This window comes from Aythya ferina, assembly GCF_964211825.1.
Source record: "Aythya ferina genome assembly, chromosome: Z".
Classification (NCBI taxonomy): Eukaryota; Metazoa; Chordata; class Aves; order Anseriformes; family Anatidae; genus Aythya; species Aythya ferina.
In genome coordinates, this window is record NC_140299.1 from 28,214,652 (window position 1) to 28,234,478 (window position 19,827).

The 19,827-nt window shown below is 43.1% G+C and overlaps 1 protein-coding gene and 1 long non-coding RNA gene across 10 annotated transcripts in view; one reads left to right on the forward strand and one right to left on the reverse strand.

The window, feature by feature from the left end:
- KANK1 (KN motif and ankyrin repeat domains 1) overlaps positions 1 to 19,827 on the forward strand; it is a 127,504-nt gene that overhangs the window by 65,773 nt on the left and 41,904 nt on the right. For all 6 annotated transcript variants that reach the window (XM_084505272.1, XM_084505277.1, XM_084505274.1 and 3 more), the window contains exon 3: positions 10,487 to 10,603. In XM_084505272.1, the coding sequence (XP_084361398.1) occupies positions 10,567 to 10,603 (37 nt within the window). In that variant the 5' untranslated portion in view covers positions 10,487 to 10,566. The remainder of the gene's footprint in view (positions 1 to 10,486; positions 10,604 to 19,827) is intronic.
- LOC311427746 lies at positions 5,101 to 17,991 on the reverse strand. Of its 4 annotated transcripts, none has more exons than XR_014687530.1 (4): positions 17,674 to 17,991; positions 16,045 to 16,131; positions 14,006 to 14,128; positions 5,101 to 5,970 (listed from the first exon to the last, which is right to left on the reverse strand). It is a non-coding gene; the product is annotated as an uncharacterized lncRNA (long non-coding RNA). The 4 variants fall into 4 exon arrangements; XR_014687531.1 differs by having other exon boundaries at positions 5,101 to 6,105; XR_014687532.1 differs by lacking the exon at positions 5,101 to 5,970 and adding an exon at positions 9,307 to 10,225.

Genomic DNA, 19,827 nt, shown 5'->3' on the forward strand with positions numbered 1-19,827 from the left:
CCGATGAACATGTGCCTTGCCCCAACTTGTGATCCCCTCCTTTGGGTGGGTAATGCTCTGCAGGTGGCCACTTGCAGCATGATGATTTTGGCTGGATGCAAGGCAGTGACAGTGCAACACTTGCACAAAACTGAAAAGTCTTTCTCAGTGAGCTGTTGAACAGGAAGTGTTTGAAAACACCCAGCCAGTCTGCCTACACTGCGCTCAGCTGCAAGTGCTTCTGGTCGGTCTCCGGTTGGTTCATCCTAGCTCCAGGTCAAAGGGTTAGCTGGGCTCAATGGCTTGATGCACTCTCAGCAACAAAAGGAAATTTTGTATGTGGTGGGATGGTTGATGAGTTTTTGCTGCTGTGAGATCCTGTGTCCTTGCCACTGGAGTGTGCAGGTGTGGTGTGGTCTGGAGACAGCTCTTGAAGAGGAACCCGAGAAATCTGCATGCCCCTGAGATGAAGCAACTTGCAGGATGTCTCGATTGGGTTCCCCAGCCAAGAAAATACTGTGTGCTTGCTGTCTCAGTGACTGGAATAGTTGCAGGGAGGTAGGGTCCCTCTCTGTTTTGGAAGGAACTTTTTATCTTTGAGGCTGTAGGAGTAGCCTAGCATTTAGTAGTGGTGGATGTTGGTGGCATGGACTGTAGTCTTGCATGGAGAATAGGACTTCACAGGCCTCTGTTGCAAACAGTGATGAAGGAAAAGTGAACAGGGAACTGTTTGTCTCCATGCCCCTAAATTATTCCATTTTTGGTGTTGGGAAAAAAAATAAATAAAAATCTGTAGAGTAAGGACTGGTTGATACTGAAGTTCACGGTGCCATTATTAGTGGCAAAGGAGTGTGTCATAGAAAGAACTGCCAGGATTTGGGGTCTTTGTTTGGGACAGGTAGCAGTGTTTAGGGCTAGATGAGGACAAAGCTTATCTGCTATAGGAGTTCTCTCACATAAAGATACGCCTTCAGCTGTGTACCACCATGGAAGAGCTATGTGGGCAAATGCTGCTGGACACAAGTCAGCAACTGTCCTGCAGCATCATGGCTGCCATGCATGCCACCCATTTATCATAGCAGATTTCTAGTCACTCTATGTATAGCATCTCAGACCTAAAATCAGAAGGGACAGAGATTTGGCTGTCTATTTCTGAATGCATTTCATGCTTATGCCCCTGCTCATGAAGTATAACTGAAAACTAAATACTTGGATACTTTAGAAAAGTGTTAAATTTGTCTATTTACCAGAGGTTGTGCATTAAAATCCTTGCAGCTTGTCTTAAAAGCAAAGCCTAAATGAGATTATAGTGCATTTCATGAGCTGTTCATAAACATCCTTGATGGGTGCTTTCACCTTGTCAACCTTTATCTACCTTTTAAATAAGCAAGCTTCACAGTAGTGGGATCTGCACATGTGTTTTTATAACCATTACACAACTTTTAATGCTCAGGCCAAGATTGTGGAAAGGACGCCACTTTGTCCTGCCCCCCTGAGTGAACAGATGTGACTGGTAGAGTTATGGAATACGTTGAGTTGGAAGGGACCCACAAGAATAATCAAGTCCAACTCCTGGGTTCCCAAACGACCACCCAAAATCAGACCATGTGTCTGAGAGCATTGTCCAAATGCTTCTTGAACTTCAGCAGACAGTGTCATGACCACTGCCCTGGAGAGCCTGTTCCAGTGCCCGACCACCCTCTCAGTGCAGAACATTTTCCTGATATGCAGCCTATAAAATCACAGACTACTTTGGTAGTTCATGTACATGCTGTAGAGAAGAAAGTGCAACTGCTTCTTGTGCCAGGCACAGCAGCTCCAGTGTTGTCAAAGCTGAAAAGGCCAAAAGTATTCAGCAGCTAACGTATGCATAATCCACAACATGCATTCATTCTGCTCATTACTTAACACTTGTTTTGGAAGCCTTTTTATTTGTTATTGGTGCTGGATTAATGTCTTTGTCATGGCAGAGGAAAACACTGCTCAACATGCATGTTGTTTTGTTTCTCTCTTGATCAAACTGATCTGCCTCAGATCTTAAAACTCTCATCCCTCCCACTTCACTGCACAAAAAAAAATGTGGATAGCCCAGTTGCATCCCTTGGGCTCCTTGTCACAGCAAGCATTACAACCTATAACGATATTGTACCAGCCTGAATTCATGTGCTTTCATGTGACTCATTATTCATTGGCACAAACCAAAGGGAGTGTCTTCCACATCATGCATTAGGAATTTCAGGTATAAAAAAAAAAAAAGTTGTTTTTTTCAATTCTAGATTGTTTCTTTTTCTAGCTGATATGTTTTTGCTCTGACATAAACAGAAATTGGTTTCTGAGTTACAACACTGTGCAGCCTTTGGAAAGTTTTTTTGCTTCTGTAATGTAATGTGATGAAAGTAATGTTGTCAGAAGTGATTTTCAGAACAGAAGGATGCCACGAGAGCTTCTGCAGGCTGCTGGGTGTGTGGGCCTTGCAGAGCTGGTTGATGGGTGCCATCCAAACAGACCTGTCTTGTGTTTGGGCTCACAGCAGCTGAAGGAAGATCACACTCCTGCATGTTGGACCTGGGCCACCAAGTCAGCAGACTGGACCAAGCAAAAAGAGTTTAGCTCAGTTCTGCACAGATGGGGTGTTGTCTTTGTCAGGAGTGACAAAAGCATGCCACCTATAATGTGTGTGATCCATACAACAACTTCCTTTTAGCAATGCACATTTCTCCTAGTAGAGAATACTGTCACTCCTGGGTGACACTGGGCCTGGTGGACATCAGAGAACAGGTGTCCTTACCTGAAGTCCATTAGGCCTACTTGAGGCCCAGGTGGAAACTTTGTGGGGCTGCATCTGACCTAGATAAAGCTGCTCATGCTGCTGGTAAGTTCTGTTTTGTTTCAGCTCTTTACTTCCTTGACGAAAATAACTAAAACTGAGGTTTTCCTTCCTGTGTATTGCATTGCCTCAGTGCTATGACCAAGCTTGGATATGCTAAGAAAAGTATCAGATGTACTCTGCCTCATTTTATAAGATTATTCTTGGAGACAGTTTTTTAGTAAGGGGCTGTTCATGACAGGGGTGTCTCCTACATGGTTATTACAAAGGGTACAAATCAGGTAAGTAAAATGATCTGGGGATGGAGTTGGCATGTGATCTGTGAGAGAATATTGAAGTTGGTAAAGAAACTGAGAGGCTGGGTAGGATGAATCTGCACTGACGTTCATAGAGTCCAGCAGAGCAAGAATTTGGAGGCACTCAGTAAAGTCCATAGGACATCAGTTTAAGACAGGAAAAAAAGTATTTCTTTATGCAGTGGAGCTTTCTGCTCCATGAGGCAGCAGGGGCTGGTGGTATTAGCAGTACTAGAGGGGTACTAAACAAATTCACAGAAGCTTAACATGGAATTGAAATTAAATTAATTATACCTTCTGAAATTCCAAATCCACACAAGACCAACTCTGGGTTCTGGGAGAGCACAAAAAGCATGGGTAGTAATTTGTCATCAGGGATGGGTGTACTCTCTTTAAATAGTATCTCGTGTTGCCACTGTTGAAAATAAGATAGTCTGGATGGACCATTTGTCCTTCCTCATGATATGCTCATTATATCTGTGTCTGCTGGGTGCTATTTTGAAATCCTTCCCTTGTTGCTTGCTACCAGCAAGTCAGTGAGTGGCTTGTTTAGAACAGCTGATTTCTTTTCTTGATCCTTCAGGCCTGCTTGGGTTAATTCCATCTGAAGGGAGGCCAAAATCCAACAGCTGGCAATAGAGTGCTGCTGTCATTGTTAACGAAGGTGACAAAGCAATACTGGGGGAAATTCAGAAAATCACTGGGTGGCTATAAGGATCACATGTATTTGAAAGATTCTCATATACATCTGTTTTCCATGGCATCTGTACTGAAAGCAGCTCGGTAAAGCCCTGCTCTTGAGCAGTATGTAGGTGGTTTGGAAGGATGAAGCAGAACCTCAGCCCAGGAGACCAGGAGGAGACCATTTCCAAGTATGCAAAAGAAAATCCCTAAGACCTCAATGTTAGTGAAGGTTTTAAATTTTTTTCCTGCTTGCAGAAATAACAAGGAGGGCAGACCTCTTAATGCAAGCCTGCTTAGGTGAGGGGAAGACAGTATAGGACATACTGATGAAGGTGACCAATGGTTAATTCCAATATAGCCTGAGACATTGTGTTGGCTGGGAATTTGCTGTTCAAGAGCAACAAAGATTTGATTTGTTTGTCTTATTTGTTTGTTTATTTGTATTTGTGATGGGACAGAAACATGTGCCCTCACTAGGATCACTCACTGTTTTCTCCTTCAGATCGCTGACTCAGGTCCCAGATGCTCTGAGCCATCACTCTTCTTAACAGAGCTTAGCTCAGCTTTTGCCTAAAGCTCCGCTGTTAAGAGACCTTGTACAGGCCAGTGCTGTAAGTGGAGTGAGTGAGGAAGGCAGGCAGGTAAATTCATGCTGACTGTAGCCATATCTTGTTAATTAACTTGCCTGCTGAAAGGATTTACAAGGCTTCTTTTATTGCCATCTTACTGCAGATCCTCCAGGGAAAAAAAGAAAAAAAGATAAAAAAAAAAAAAAAAAAAAAAAAAAAAAAAGGATGCCATTGTGAGATGGCTTAATTTTATTTTTTATTTTTTTTGGTTGCCTGCTTAAATGCAGTCCAAAATCAACTGCCTATTATACTGTCCATAGTAACAATAATCGCTGTTGATAGCATAGACTGAATCACAACAGACTGCTGCCTGAGAGAGTCTGCAGGAAACACGCAAGCCGGGGAATTTATACTTTTGCATTTTAGGGTGGCCTAGGCAAAACAGCCCGTGTTAGTGATTTATTTTGCTAAGTTAGTGAGATTTAAGCAGGAACTGAAGTTGCATAGTTTTGCTTGTGATGTGGATAGCAACATTAAAAAGACATTATCTTTGGAAAGCATGTGAATGGGTTAATTGTTACATAATTAAGTGAAACTTAAAATTGTTCCCAGTCTACACTTACCTCAAAATAGACTGCTCTGTGTCTGACCAAAAAAAAAAAAAAAAAAAAGTAGCTCACGCACTTGCATTCTTACCTGGTTTTTAGCTTTATCTAATCATAAAGAACGACAACAACAACAAAAATGACTTCTTCTTCCTTACAAGCCTTGCCTCTCTATTTATTTGCCACCTGTACTGATAAACATATGGATAAAAAGAACCCAAACACAGTAGGGGTGGGATTGAAAAGAGACTATCAGTGATCTACGCAGTCATTCTCCCAGGGTAGGTACCAACCACAGACCAACTCCCCACATACTTTCTCTTTTGCTGCTGCTGGCTCCAGCCCTTGCTTCATTTAAATTGCACCTGGCGTATTTGGTTGAGAATGTGAATTAAGTTGCAGATGTTCCAATTTCCTGTAGAGCCTCACAACTTTGGAAAGTGTTTGTCCCTCTGGCTGAGCAGGAGGGGGGATTTCTAGTGCCATTTTCCTGTGGCATCTAAAGAAACTACCATCCATGTGTTTAGATGGATTTTGCATGTGTCTTGGCTCTTGTTTGCAAATGTTATCTGTGTCTTGTAGAATGAAACTACGCGAGTTTTACTGCCAGGACGACCCACATGTGAGAGGGAAGTGTCAGGCAGCAGTTTTGTTGCACTGATCTATAGCAAAAATGGAGCAATACCAGTTCTGAATTGTTGCATCTTGTGGGTCGACTTGCTCTGTGAAATCCATCCATCCCAGGCCTACCGAATCTTCTTTGTGCTTGCTGGGCAGGATTACAGAGATGCTTTCTCTCCTGGGCCCATCCTCTGGCCTTTGAGTGAGTCCATCTGAGCACCTGGGAGCCAGTACCTTTGAATCCCACAGCTCTTAATCCAAATCTTAAATAGTAGCATCTTGATGTCCTAGCCATACTCACTCATGAGTGGTTCAGGATATCTCTAGATCTGGAGCCTGTGTTCAGTGGTTGATGTGACCATGTAGCTCTGTAGATCAGTCCATGCATGCTATGAGAAAAAAGAAAAGTTGTACGCATCTCTACTTACCCTCAAGCTGTGCTGCTTGGGAAGCCAAGGCCTGTCTCCTTGAATCCCTCAAGCAAGTGTTTGTGCATCACCATTTCCCATAAAAGACTGTGGCACCTGGACAGAAAGAATTTCATGGTTGTTATTCTGAGTTAAGAGATGAGTTATCTTTCTTTTCCACTAAGTGTTGCCCCTCTGTCATTCTACAACTGCTCTTAGATTTAACTTCAATGTTTTTCCGTCTGAAAGCATTCTTGCTAACATTGGTGAGAGCCTGGATTTTCTGCGAGGTCTGTGATTCTGTGTCTGCAGCTCTGCTCTGGAGATGTCAGGACTGATGTATACTTAGGTATTTCTGGCTCAGGAATACCAGCATAGCTGTAGGTGACCCAATGAGATGCAACTCAGAGAGGAACAAGGTGCCTGTCCCTTGTGATTAGGACGTAGACTTGATGATTTGCCTAAAGAATCACCGTTCTGGAAAAACCTGTAAAAGCTGGGGTGTCGTGATAGTTTGTAGAAACTGGGGATCATGTGTGTGTAAGGTTTCTGCTTTGGAACCTGAGGGCAGAAGAGAGTTTGAATATCTAATTCAAAACACTTGAAACAACTGCTCCATTGAGCAATAACTCTTCATATAGCTAGTTTGTGCTTGTTTTGCATTTGCCCTAGGGTCTGTAAATCACAATTCATAGGCAGGTATAGGGAGAGCATGTAAAAACACATGGGCAAAAAGTCGAAGAGTTGGGAAGGGAATATATAAGCTCTTCTATTATTTTTTGGTGAGATGTCTGCACTGGAGAACACACTTTGTTACAGCCGTCTGTTTTCTTCCTCTGTGTTTTAGCTGACCTCCAGTGTTGTCCTGTGCCTTGCCCACACAAGAAGCTTCTATAGAAGTGCAGCTCTTGTGGTGCGTGTTGCTGGGGAATCACATGCAGTACCTTTCTAAAAGCGGCCAATGTACTTGCCAGTAAAGCTTCAGAAATTCAGTTCTGTATGTTACAGCTCAAAATGTTATGAATTCCCTTCCTCTGTGAGTCTGCTGAGTGAGGCTGGATTTTTTTCATACTTTGATGGTTGTTTAATAAGCAGATTGTAAACTTCAATTGCATTTCATCCAAAAAAACCCGCAACCATACACAAGAAAATAAAAACAACAACAAAATTATTCCAGTTACGTGAGGTAGTAAATTATTAGACTCTATCTTTTTCTCTTCTTTTCCTGTTTTTGGTATACCTTGGGCTGAATTTGCTTCCTAAATTATTTTATTAATCATAATTTAAGTTCAGAAGCAGTACTGCCTTAACTAAAGGTAAGTGTGTATCATAACAGAGGTGCTTCAGTCTGCACAACTTTGAAACCAATAGAAGTGTACCCAGAAGGGAGTTTGTTCTAGGTCAATTACGTTTCTTTTAGCCACAACAAAATGTAGACCTGAGGCCCTGTTTTGGCTTTCAGCACTGTCTTATTAATTTTATGACAACTGTAACCTCAACTGCATTTGCTTTGTGCTATTAGCAAGCTCTCCTCATGCATGCCTCTGATAGTGACTAATATTTTTGAAGCAAGTAGAGAGCTCTGAAGCTGCACACTTAAAAAACAAAAGCAAAAAACAATGAACAAACAAAAAATCTTTTCATGTAGTACCGAATGATGTTTTCCTAAGAAGTTATGGGGAGTATAAGACAACCCTACCTAGTCTGCCGGTGGGAAGGAAGAAGGCATCTCAGCCTCCTGGCCTCTGAAGTGTTGGACAGAAGTGTTGGTTAAGGGCGTGACTTCATATAAACACAGAATGGTTGGGGTTGGAAGGGACCCTAAAGCCCATCCAGTTCCACCCCCATGCCATGGGCAGGGACACCTCCCACCAGACCAGGTGGCTCAAAACCCCATCCAGCCTGGCCTTGAGCACCTCCAGGGATGGGGCATCCACAGCTTCTCTGGGAAGCATAAAGATTTTCTTCCTAATGTCTAACCTAAATCTATCATCTTTTAGTTTAAAGCCATTATTCCTTGCTCAGTGGAGATGACGTTAAACTGATGCCTACCTAACCAACATTTGTACCAAATTTCCTCACCTTCCAGCTGGTCAGGTGCATGTGGCTCCCTCTGCACAATCACTGGGAGCTGTGCAGCTGTGGTGTGCACTGTGTAAGCCCAGGGAGCTAGCCAACATCCAGCCCAGCAGAAGCGCTGAGGCAGGACACTGGAGGGCTATGGCCAGATGGATGCAAACCCCTTGCCAGGTTTTCTCAGCAGCGTCTCTCGAGCTTTCTTTGGCTGCAATTACATAGGAAGTTGCGGATGGACAGGACATTAGGTTGCCTGATAAAGCAAGGGCTACACCCACGCTGAGGGCACCCTAATCTGCCTCTCTGTTTGCTTTGCAGTGGTGCGAGCCTTGTGCTGCAGCCACATACAGTAAACGTACACATTGAAAGTAGGGAAGCACTCCTGTTGCTGCCCCAGTGACGTTAAACAAATTAAAGTAGGTGAATGTCTCTGTCTACCCTTCAGTGCACTGCTGGTAGTGTCTGTTGTCCCTCTAAGTGCAGTCTGTCCTGAGACAGTGGTTGTCCCGAGAAGCTTACCAGGGAAAGAAATCAATGGCATTTTTTCATTAGTCATTCACTGAGACTCAGTGAATTTGCCCATTGTGAACATAAAGCATCACCTTATCTCCTGACTGCAGTGGCAGAAACAGGAACAATGCTTTAGAATTTAATGCTTTGGAAGGAAGTAGTTAATATTTTGCTAAAAGCAGATTTCAGACTTTGATCCTGTCTGCAAACATAGCCAGATATGTGCTTTACTATTCTTTCTAACCATACTTCATTGTTCCAGAAATCTGATATTAATGTTTTGCCTGTGATCTTGTGGTGGGCCACTTTGGCTGTGTTGGATGCCTGCTTTTATGTCATATTTTATTCTGTTTGTAGGCTTTTGCTGGTATGGTCTTCTTGACACCTCTGTGTCCCTGCCATTCTTTCAGCAAGAGATTGTAAATTAAGAAAAGAATAATATGTTGGAGCTTGGAGGGGAGGAGTTGCAATGGAGGTCTTTCTGCATTCTTGGAAAATTAATGTCAAGATTGTATTAGAAATGTAGTGATTTGTAATTGTGTTCCCAGAAGAGCAGAGCTAAGCTATGTCATCCCTTGTGATGGAGTGCTGTCACTTGTGAGAGACAACTGGCTTCTCTGTCAGCTGATGTATCTTTGACTCAGCATGCACATTGTTCGCACTAATTCTTTTCTGGATTTTCTATTCCTTGGCTAATCTGCTTACCTCTTAAATACTTCCATGCACATACTGTCAGAGCCAAATCAAATATAATTGGAAAAATGTGACTGGTTTGTCAAGGACCTGTCAGAGTAAGTCAGACTGGGATCATAGAAGCAGGGTGTTCTTGATACACATGAGCTCCATCTTTGAGTCAAAAAAGCTAAATGCTGTTTGGACTGTAGAAAGCTTGAACTGGAGCCAGGAGGAAGCTTCTCAGCAGTACAGGCTGAGTTAAATTCTGTTGGTCTGAGGATAAGGGCTGCAAGCAGACTGCTTTGCAACGGGCAGGAGAGGAGTAGCAGGAGCCCTGCTGTGGACTCAGCAATGCTGGCCTTGCAGAGCTAACTGGCAGCCAGGTAGCTGCAAAACTGCTGCCAGTTTTGCTTCTACCTCTTGTTTGGCTTCTGTTCTGCATCCACCCACCCAGGGCAGCAGCGTCTTCTCCGTGCACCTGCAGCCTGAGCTTCAGGCAGGCTCTGCCTCTCCATGCAGTTCCCCATGGATGGAGCTCATGGGCCCCTGCTGAGTCTGTTGCATGGGTGCTGAAAACAAAGCATATGAATATCAGAGGTGTTACCACTGAGACCTGCAAGGGATGGGTCTTGCAGGTAGTTGTGCATCTTCCAGGCCTGAAATCTGTGCCAGCTCTGGGCCCCCCATGTCAGTATGCTGGTTCCACATGGTAGCCATCAGCCAAGTGGTTTATCATGGCACAGGGATGCTCAGGCTTGCCTTGGACGTCTCTATGGTGCTTATCTTCTACCCTCACTTCTGCTGTGGGGACACCAGAGCTCAGAAAGGATGACCAGTCCAGCACTGATGCAGCTGCATTGGTACAGATGTGGTAACAGCTCTTCTGTAAGTGCCCTTTACTTAGCATCCTCTAATCCCATTTCTATAAGCCACAGGATTGTCTGAAACTTCATGTGTGCCAGCGAATTGGAGGAATCTGTTGTGGTACAAAGGAAGCTAGAGAAGAAAGCTGAAAAGCTCAGGGTAGGGGAAAAAAAAAAAAAAAAAAAAAAAAAAAAAAAAGGTAGCTCTGGGTTATGTGAGAGCTGAGGCTTATTAAGAGAAATACAATGTGAGTGACTGCTGTGGTTAAATTTGTACTGAAGGTAAGACTTTAACACTTGAAAATATCCACTGCTTAATGCACTTAACTTCTAAAACTGCACATTTTTAACTGCCTTCTTCTCATTTGTTTCAGGTTGCATGTCTGGTTGGACTTGATGCATGACATTTGCATGACAGCTAACAACCTTGCTCTGGATGTGTCACTGAGCAGACATGGCCTACCCAGCAAATACTAACGGCAGTGCTGCAGGTAACTAATTGGGAATGCTTTTCCCACTTTGGATCACTACATTTTTTCCCACTTTGGATCATTACATTTTCTGGCTTGCCTTTTCCTTACATTGTGAAAGCAGCAGAAAGGGGAAGCAGCAGCAGTCAAAACTAAACACTGAAAAGTAATTTCCTGGTCAACCAGGGTCTGTCCATCCTGCCCCTATGTCCCCATCCACCCAATAACATTATAAATGTTTAAAATGTGGAAATTTGTTTGCAAATGTGCAAGGGATGGCATCTCAGTCTGTCAGCATGAAGCACTGTCCACTTCCATGGACCTACACAGGCTTAAACCAGGCTCGGAGAGGCCTGGGGGTGCACTGTAAGAGGTTGTCTGGTTGTCATCTAGTGCCCGTAGCTGCTTTGTGAGATTAACCAGTTCTTTTGCATTGAATATGCTGCCCATCCTGATCACCCCTATGGGTTTGGATAATTTTAATTTACTCTGTTGGTTCTAAGCAAGCAATGTCAAGAGGAGTTTTTCATTATTTCAAGAAGCTACTGAGATGTCTGTTTTGGTTGGGTGATACTCTGAAGCAGATTGCTTGTCATGTTCAAAGGTTGCTGAGAAGGTCTGGTAGGTCAGGAAAGGGCAGAGATTGCAGAATGACCGATAAAAGTGCGGCAGTGGTGTTCCTCTTGCAGTTGTGTCAATATTTTCCTGTTCTTCTGATCGCTACCCAAACATAACTTCAGCCCACTAAAGCCCAGGCTTCTACAGGGGGATTATACGGAAAATTTCAAGTGCATGGCAGGAGCTTGTGTGTGCTCTTTTGAGACCTCTTAATGTAGGTATGGTGGAAAATGGATTTATCAATACAGGCTGGGGTGGCTGGGATCAATCTAAACATCCTGAAGAAGAACATTAAATACCTCTTTTGTTATGCGTATGTACAAAAACTTCAGCTTTTTTATTGCTAAGGTTCATGTTCAAATGATATGTTCACTGGATGAACTGGATATGTTCAAATGATATGTTCACTCATGTTCACTGGATCCTGACAAGTAAATGTTAAAAATTGGCTTATCTGGAAGATTTTAGCACCGGTCTCATTAGCGAGTATGTTCTGTCATGGAAACTAATCCTAAATTATTGGATATGCTCACTATAGAATTTTTATAATTAGTGCAAGAGATTAAAGTATTTTGGGTGTGGGAAATTAGAAACATGGAGTCTCATTATCTGCAATTAAGCAAAACAAGGAATCTCTTTTTAAAGGCCAGTGGGAATTATATGAAAATGTTGCAGTTACCATTTTCTATTGCTGATTCAAGACTGAATTTACCAATGCTACTAAGTCTTGAAAAAGGATGTTTTCTCCCTCCTCCATTACCATTCCATACTTTTATATAATTAGAGGTAACATTCTCTAAAAAAACTCTATTCTTTTGTAATCTTTTTGAGAAGGTAGACTTCAAAATGTCTGTTGTGTGACTCACCCATAGCTGCTTATTTCTTGCCCCCCTTTTCCCCCCATATAATTTGCCTTTTTTTTTTAGTAGTATGCTTTAAACTTAAGTCATGCAGAACAATTTCCTCTGCTTAGAAGGAAGGAAAAGTTGTGCATGAACTGTTACTGATTGGTTTACTAATTTTTCCCCCTGCAGTAGGACTGTCTAATGGAAAAGTTTATAGACGATATTTAAGTATAAAATAGTTAAATGTTTGTACAGGGGATGTGTTAATGCAAGATGAAGTTTTAGTTTCAGGATTGTTATGCAAACAAGACTTCTTGCAGGATAGAAGCTGTTTGTTCCCTTAATCGCAGAAAGACGCTATAATGAATTGCAAGTATTTAATTCAAAATGAAATTGGACAACATTTTGCAGAGGCTGTCAGGACTTGTTGGCTTTACAAACCCTTCAGGCCAGCGTTCTAACATGCAGCTATGTGTGCAGCTATGTACGCCTGCGTCTCCAAATCCTTAGCATTTCATAATGGACAAACTATTGGGCTGCAAATATGTGTGATTTGTTATCCTGCTGAGCTGTCTGGGAGAGAATGCCTTTGGATGAGCAGGAGCTGATTTGGGCGTTGGAGGTACTGAAGCAAGCTGCTTAATTGCATGGAGCTCTAAGAGTGGAAAGACAAACTTCTGGGGTGGTGTTTTCTGCACTGGCTGAATCAATCAGCAACAGGAAAAAGAACTAGAAAGACTTGTTACGGACTGCTAAGCTGCGTATGTTACTTGAATATTTTGGCAAGTTTGACCACATGTTCAGCTGCATTCGAGTATGAGGTGACTAAGGAGCAGTGGTTTGCTTTGGTTAACTCAAGAATGTGAGTACCTGCACTGTTAAATGATTATGCCTCTCTGACATTTTGGTAAATTTTTTTTCATTATACAAGCCTAAATGGACTGCTGCTGCTGCAGATAAAATCTAAAGAGGAATGTTTGAATTTGGAAATTGTTTGCAGGAAGGAATTAAACTATTTTGCATTTGTATAGAGAACTTTTTAAAGGATGTTTCTTGGAAGTACATTTGCTGTAAATATTTTCAGTGAGTATGCATGTGAGATAAGCTACAAAGCAAGTAATGACTTTATCATGAAAGCAGTGATCATAATTTTCACTGCCTCTTGCATATTTCAGCGAAGACATGTACTTTAAATGTGGCTAATAAATAACATACACTGTGATTTAGACTTTATTGCTGTTTGTCAATAGTTCTGTTTTCTGCTGAATTACGAACTTAGTTTTATCACTCTGTTCCTGATTTCACTGCACAGACATCTTGTAGTGAACTGTATTTCTTTCAGCTGCAAGCATGTTTGTTTTGTGTCTTTGCATGTTGGAAAATGTAGATTTGGTTCTGGTGTTGGGAGTAGGCTCTCTCAAATTTTTTCTCTCTCCTTGGAAAATAGGTTAGGTGTCTCTAACACAGGTGATAGATTGGCACTTGCGGAAAAAAAGTTGCTTCATTTTATTGGTTATGTGCTGAGTATTCACACTGTTTGCTGCTTTGAGTCTGCCCCAGTGTCTCAGTCCAGTAAACTCAGGTTTAAGCACTGCTGTAGAAGTCCAGAGCCTGCCATGCACTCATACAGGGAGCTGCAGCAGGAGCTGGGAAATGTCTGTGAGGAGCTACTGGGAGGCTGGCCTTGTTTTGGTACATAATATTAAGTAATTTCTCTTTGCATGGGACAAAAAAAATAAAAATAAAAAAATAAAAAAGTGATTATTTTTCAAAATAACATTAGTGTCTTCATTAACTGCTGGGTGAAACTTCCAGTAATTGTTAGCTTCTGTGCTTGCTAGGACTAATGCATAAATCATCTATCTAATGAGGCTGTGCAAATGTTTTTGTAAGTGGTATCTGCAGAAAGCCCCCCCAGTCAGCTATGAAAAGCATGGTGAACCACCTATCTGGAACTTACCTGGCAGTTTGCAAATAATGCTGGCTGGATTTTAACATTTTTTCACTAATACTTGATTTGCTGAAACTTTGTTTTCAAAGGCACTGAATGGTGTGAAATTCCACTGCAATTCCATTTACTCTGCTGTAGAAAACAAGGAAGTGGCAAAACAAATATAGGAAACTGATTTACAAAGATAAAGATTAAAAACCTTATTTGTTTCTAACCGTAATGAAAACATGTGTTTTATTTGACTTCCCTAAGCACCTCATGCTCTGTATCCCAAGCTTGCAGAATTGTCAGTCATCTCTCTAACAAGAAAATTAAAAAAAAAAAAAAAAAAAAAAAAAAAGAAGTTTTTTTTATGGAAGAAAAGCTTTTCCAGTTTTCTTCAGTAGGATGGGCTGCAGGGGTCAGTATAACAAGGCTGTTGCACAAACCCTTTCTTCACTTTGCTGCAAAGCAGATGCATATTGTTTCCTGAACGTGGCATCTGAGGTCTTCTTCATCCTTTCTCTTTTCTCCCTTTCCTCTCTGCCTTCCCCCTCACTCTGTTTTCAGGATTTGGGTTTGTTTTCACGCCTTTCTATCCCACTTTGTACATACTTTTGCTCATAAGAGTGTACTCCTCCTCACACAGGTTCATTTGAACTGTGTGTTTAACTTGCCTCTATTCTTTACCTCCTTCAGATTGGCACACGGTCTCCAAAGCTGTTGGCATCACAGGAGGTCACCATCACTGTCATTGTTCTCTTTGCATCCATAAAGCAAGGAATTGCTGCTGTCTCCTTCTTCCCTGAAGCAGCCAGTGTGTGGGCACCAAGTGCCTGTGGACAGGAGCTCCAGAGGTGGAGTCCAGTCTCCTGGATGAGATGTGACCTCTAGCAGGCTCTGGTGGCCACGGCCAATACAGAGAGCAGCTGAGACTGTGGGGCTGCAGGGGATTTGGTGGTGGACATAAACCATTTTTGAGTGTTAGTCTCACTGCTGGAACCCGTTGTCCCTCTGATTATTTCACACGTGCAAAGTTACTCTGCATATATGTATACTTGCTGAGAGTAAATGCTTTTATGATACTCATCCTCTGCATTAATTTGTAAGGTTCTTACCAAACCTTTCTAGACACATTTGTAGTTACAGGTCTGTTTGAGTTAGAGTCTCTTCTATAATTTGATTTTTGATGCAAATAATCTTTGGCAACATGCATGGAGTTTTTGCATATTCCCAGCCTCATGAGCTAAAGTGTACCCTAAAGAAGATAGTGCCAAGCACCAGAACTTTACCTGTGCTACTAATTTTAGCTGAATATCCACTGGTTCTCATAGACTCTCAGTTAAATGGAAATTTACAGCAGTGAGCTACAGAAGTAGCAACTGGAATTGCTGACTGCTCAGTCAGCCTGACACAGCTTTTATTTGGCAATTTGGTTGGGTCAAGACTGCAATGAGAGTCTGCTTAACCCAGAGCTTGCTGCCCTACCATGCTCCCTACTCCAGAGCTACATCTGTTCCCCATCAGAGCTAACAGGGACACGTGCACGTGGAAGGTGTGCTTTGGTAGCTGGTGGGACATGTGCCATTGAGAGAGCCTGCTGGATTGCCACGTAGCCTTGTGCTTTCTGCATGGGCAGATGGTGTGTGGGGCTGTTGCTGCTGCACTGTTCGTGCCTCGCCTAGTGAGTCACCATGGTGGTGCCCAGTATTTAAAAACAAGCGAGGGTGGGACCTTGAAATCTGTGGGGTGAAGGGTGAGTGAGCCTCCAGTGATTTCACATCAGCTTTATATCATAAAGCGTATCAAAATTTCCATCGGTATGCTGCAGTACGCTCACTGATGCCAGATCTGCCTTAAGGACAGATGGCTGGAAATGCAGCACACGATCTCACAGCCAGTGCCAACTTTCTACTTGAATTAATAATTGTTTCTTCTGCAGCTGCTAGTTGATACCTGTAATCCAAGGTTGCAATGCTGCCACAACAGAATGGTTGAAAATAACACTGACTTGCATTTGCCCAACCTAGTGGCTTTTATCAGACCCTAGAGGAGCAGGGATCATATACCTTCTTTTCCATGGGACTTGTTGCTTGAAGAATGCCCTTCAGGCCTGATCTTGGAGTCTGACAGAAGGGACAAGAGCAGGAAGAACTCTGAAAGGATAGAGTAAAACAGTGTGGTTAGGAGCTGAGGGTGTAGCAGCCTTGCTAAGGTGCACTCTGGATAGTCCAGTTCTTAGAAATGGCAATTCGATGCGGTGGCAAGCAGATGGCCCAAGACAGAAAGCCAAGTGAAGATGGTGATGCCTTGCAGAAGGACGAAGCATGATGAGAAACAGAAGAGATTTAATAGGTCTGTCTTGTGTGCAGAGATAACTGCAGTTCTTGCAGTCATGTCTGTCTTGTTCGGGATTATCTGCTGCAGCTTCCTAGGAGCTTCTGGCATCTCACCTAGGCAGAAGACTTTTTTCATTCATCTCTGATGCAGGCTTGCTCATGGAGCAGTGCACACTTTCCTAATGCCTGAGCTGCTGAGATGTACTTGCATCAGCTGTACATGGACCTTCTCATGTGGCCTGCTTCTGCCGCCTGTGGAAACGAGTGCTCTCTGCACCCCTAGAGGCAAAAAGGGGTGCTGATCTTTCATTTTAAAGCCATTGCTCAAGGGTCTAAACAGGTCTGCCTTGCTGTTTGTAGTACCCTGTAATCTCACTGAGTTGGTGGAGATTAACAGTTGCCACCTGCTTCAGGTGACCCTGCTTGAGCAGGGGGGTTGGACTAGGTGACCTCCGGAGGTCCCTTCCAACTCCAGACATTCAGCAATAAAAGCCCTCAGGTCTTGCAATGAAGGTCACTACTTTGCACTGATCTCATGGCTGTCTGGTGGGAGGTGGGCATGCAGAGAAGTAGCCTGTGGGGCTTGGCTGAGGGCCAAGCACCAGTATTGGTGTAGGCTTGCGTCACAAGAAAAACACAAGAACAAACTTTCTAGCTTTGAAAAATTATCCATCCTCATCCTTCCCTCCCCTCAGTTCTCAAGGTACATAAAAGTGTACAACTCAGCAAATCACCCTACGGCCATTTTACCTACAAGAGTACATCTTGTCTTCAAAACTGTTCTGTGGTATTTCCCACTTCCATCCCAGATTCTCCTGCAGAATGCACTTTGGAAACAATGTGTATGAAACTTAAGAGTACCTGGTGTCCCTGGGGAAGGGAGGGGATTTTGTAGCCTTTAAAAGCGTACAGTCCTCCAGGGAAATGGCTTGGATGGGAATAGCTCAATTACAGCTGGTTGTCTTCTGTTGGTGAATGCCTGTGTTTAGACATGTTCCTTGCAAAAGAGTTTCTGCTGGAGGAAAAGTCCTTGGGAAGCTTTTCACAGTGGCTAGCTTGCTCGTCCCCCTTTTTGTGCCATTTGTTAGGCTTTGGGTTGGAAATGACAGAAAGGCAGCCCTTCCTGTATCATGTTTTCACAGCAGGCCTAAGGGCTGAGGGAGTGCTCAGGCTGCCCACGTTGGCATCCTGCTCCATCTCCACTTCCTTCCTCTGGAAACACGATTCCCCCTGTTGGCAGCGTGCAGATTCCTGCCAGGGTGTCCCCAGGTGACCAGCTCTGAGCTGACACAACGAAGTGTGCCCTCCTCCCCTTTCTTCCTTCAGTTCCCTCTGATTTCATCCGGAAATTGCACTTACCTTATTGATTGAATCCAGTGGTTGACTTCCACTGTCAGATGCACCTTACAGCACATGAGGTTTCGCAGATCCACCATGCACACAAAGAGGGCTCTCCACCTCCCATGTCTCTATCTTTTTAAAAATTCTTCATGGCATATGCTGAGGTTTTTTCTTCACCTGATTCTTCACATAGACATTGAAAACAGAACCAAGTGCTCAGATGTGCAGAGGAAGCTGTGTGTGATCCCATTGTCCTCCTTTATCCTCTCAGTCCATCCTTCTCCACTCAACTCCTTCCCTACTTCCTTGTAGAAGCTGTAATGTGACCCTTGCCCCCTCACAGCCCTTCCCTTTTCTTGCTTGACTTCTCCTCCCTAGTTATCTCATATTGTAATACATGTTTTATGTAATTAAGTCTTCTGGATTTTCATTTATGCATTCCTAGATATTTTTTTCTACATGACAATATTTTCACTTTCCTTCAACATATGGGTCCTGTCTGTGATGCTCCCTTATTGCCCTTCAGTGCTTATTTGAAAGGACTGCTCTGGAGGACAAGAGAGAGGGAGGGTGTGGATACTGTTTCTAATAGCTTGGTTTGAAGGTTTGGTCAGATTAGGGTGAGGATCAAATTAACTGATAATTGGGAACAGATTGTTCTCCCTATGTAAACCAGACATTGCTGGTCTAGAGCAGTCATTTTTTGCTGAGGGACATGTTTGTTGATGTACTCCTAGCCCCTTTCCTGCCATCTCTACACAAAACCAATCCCTCTGCCTGGAGCAGCACTGTATGTGTTGCAGAAGATTTAATAATAAAAGCAAAGTGTGCTTGTGCAACTTCACTATTGTTACTGGAATTTCAGGTCTAATCCTAGGAAACAGGCCAAATTTTAAGGTCTCATGTATGCTACTTGACAAATCGAAAATGTGCAGTACAAGTACAATAACATGCATGGTTGTGGTTAGAAAAGTAGACTGACATTTGCATGTGATAAAAGCCCAAAGGCTAGATGAGAGAAGTCATTTTAAGGGATTATGAGGATTTTTAAATATTATTCTTTTTACTTCAAGAAGTCCTTGGCTAAGCCTTTTCTCCCTTTCCTTTCCATTCTTCCCAAAGAAGAAATTGTGATTCTTAACTTTAGATGGGTATGTTTTTCTGTTTAAAGTGTAAATTAGAATCACTCATTTCTGCTTCTGTCTTCTGTTTCGCTTCATGGAGACAGATGGCTGTTACACAGCTTTTAAGCTTACTAATACTTGATTGTGCTTATGAAGCTGTGCATCCACTGCATTGCACTTTAAACTTTCCCCATTCTCTCTTGCCATCATTATTTACAGTCCTTTTCACTTCCTTTGCTCTCAGACAAGGGTGTCTGCCATCTAGGATGCTCCTCCTTTCCTTTCTGATCCCTGATTACCACCAACCCCCACAGGTATGGACTGCCCTTAAAGATCAGAGCCTTCACTCTCAACCTGCCTTGAGTGCTGTAGAAAACACAGTTAACAATTCTGGGAAAATTACTCTCCCTTTGCAAAGTTGTAAAGATACCAAGACTCCAGTGGCAAGTGTGTGGCTCAGCCTGACCGCCTCAGATCCCTGTAGAGCAGGACACCGGGAGCAGTGGAGCCCACTGTTCTTCAGTTTACATGGTATGTTAATAGCAGACATGTAGTCTTGTCCATGGGTCCTCATTATTTATGTTGTGGCACATGCTTTTTATCCCCCACATTTTGCGTGGCCCTTTTCCCTGCCCCAGCCTTTTGTATAGTCAGTATGTTATTGTGGGTGGGAGTGCAGTATTTCTGGATTAACAATTGTTACTGTAAACCCATGGTGTTTTATTGTGGAGTATTGATCCAAGAAGGAAGGAAGCAAAGAGATCCCCAAAACCAGCTTGTGTCATCTCTCTGGAAAAGCTGTGAATTCCTTTCCCCACTCCTGCCTCTGCTCAGCTGAGGAAGCTGGGGGTGACACCGTAGGACTGGGACACTTTCCATGCTGACAGAATTGGACACCTGACCCCGAATGACTCAGTCTGCTGTTTTCACAATGCACCTGGAGACAACAGCTAGGCTGACACCTGCATTTGAGTTCCCAACAGGCAGAGGTTCACTTTGCATCTTTGGGGCATGAGAGGCCCGTATACGTATTTCAGGATTTGAGAAT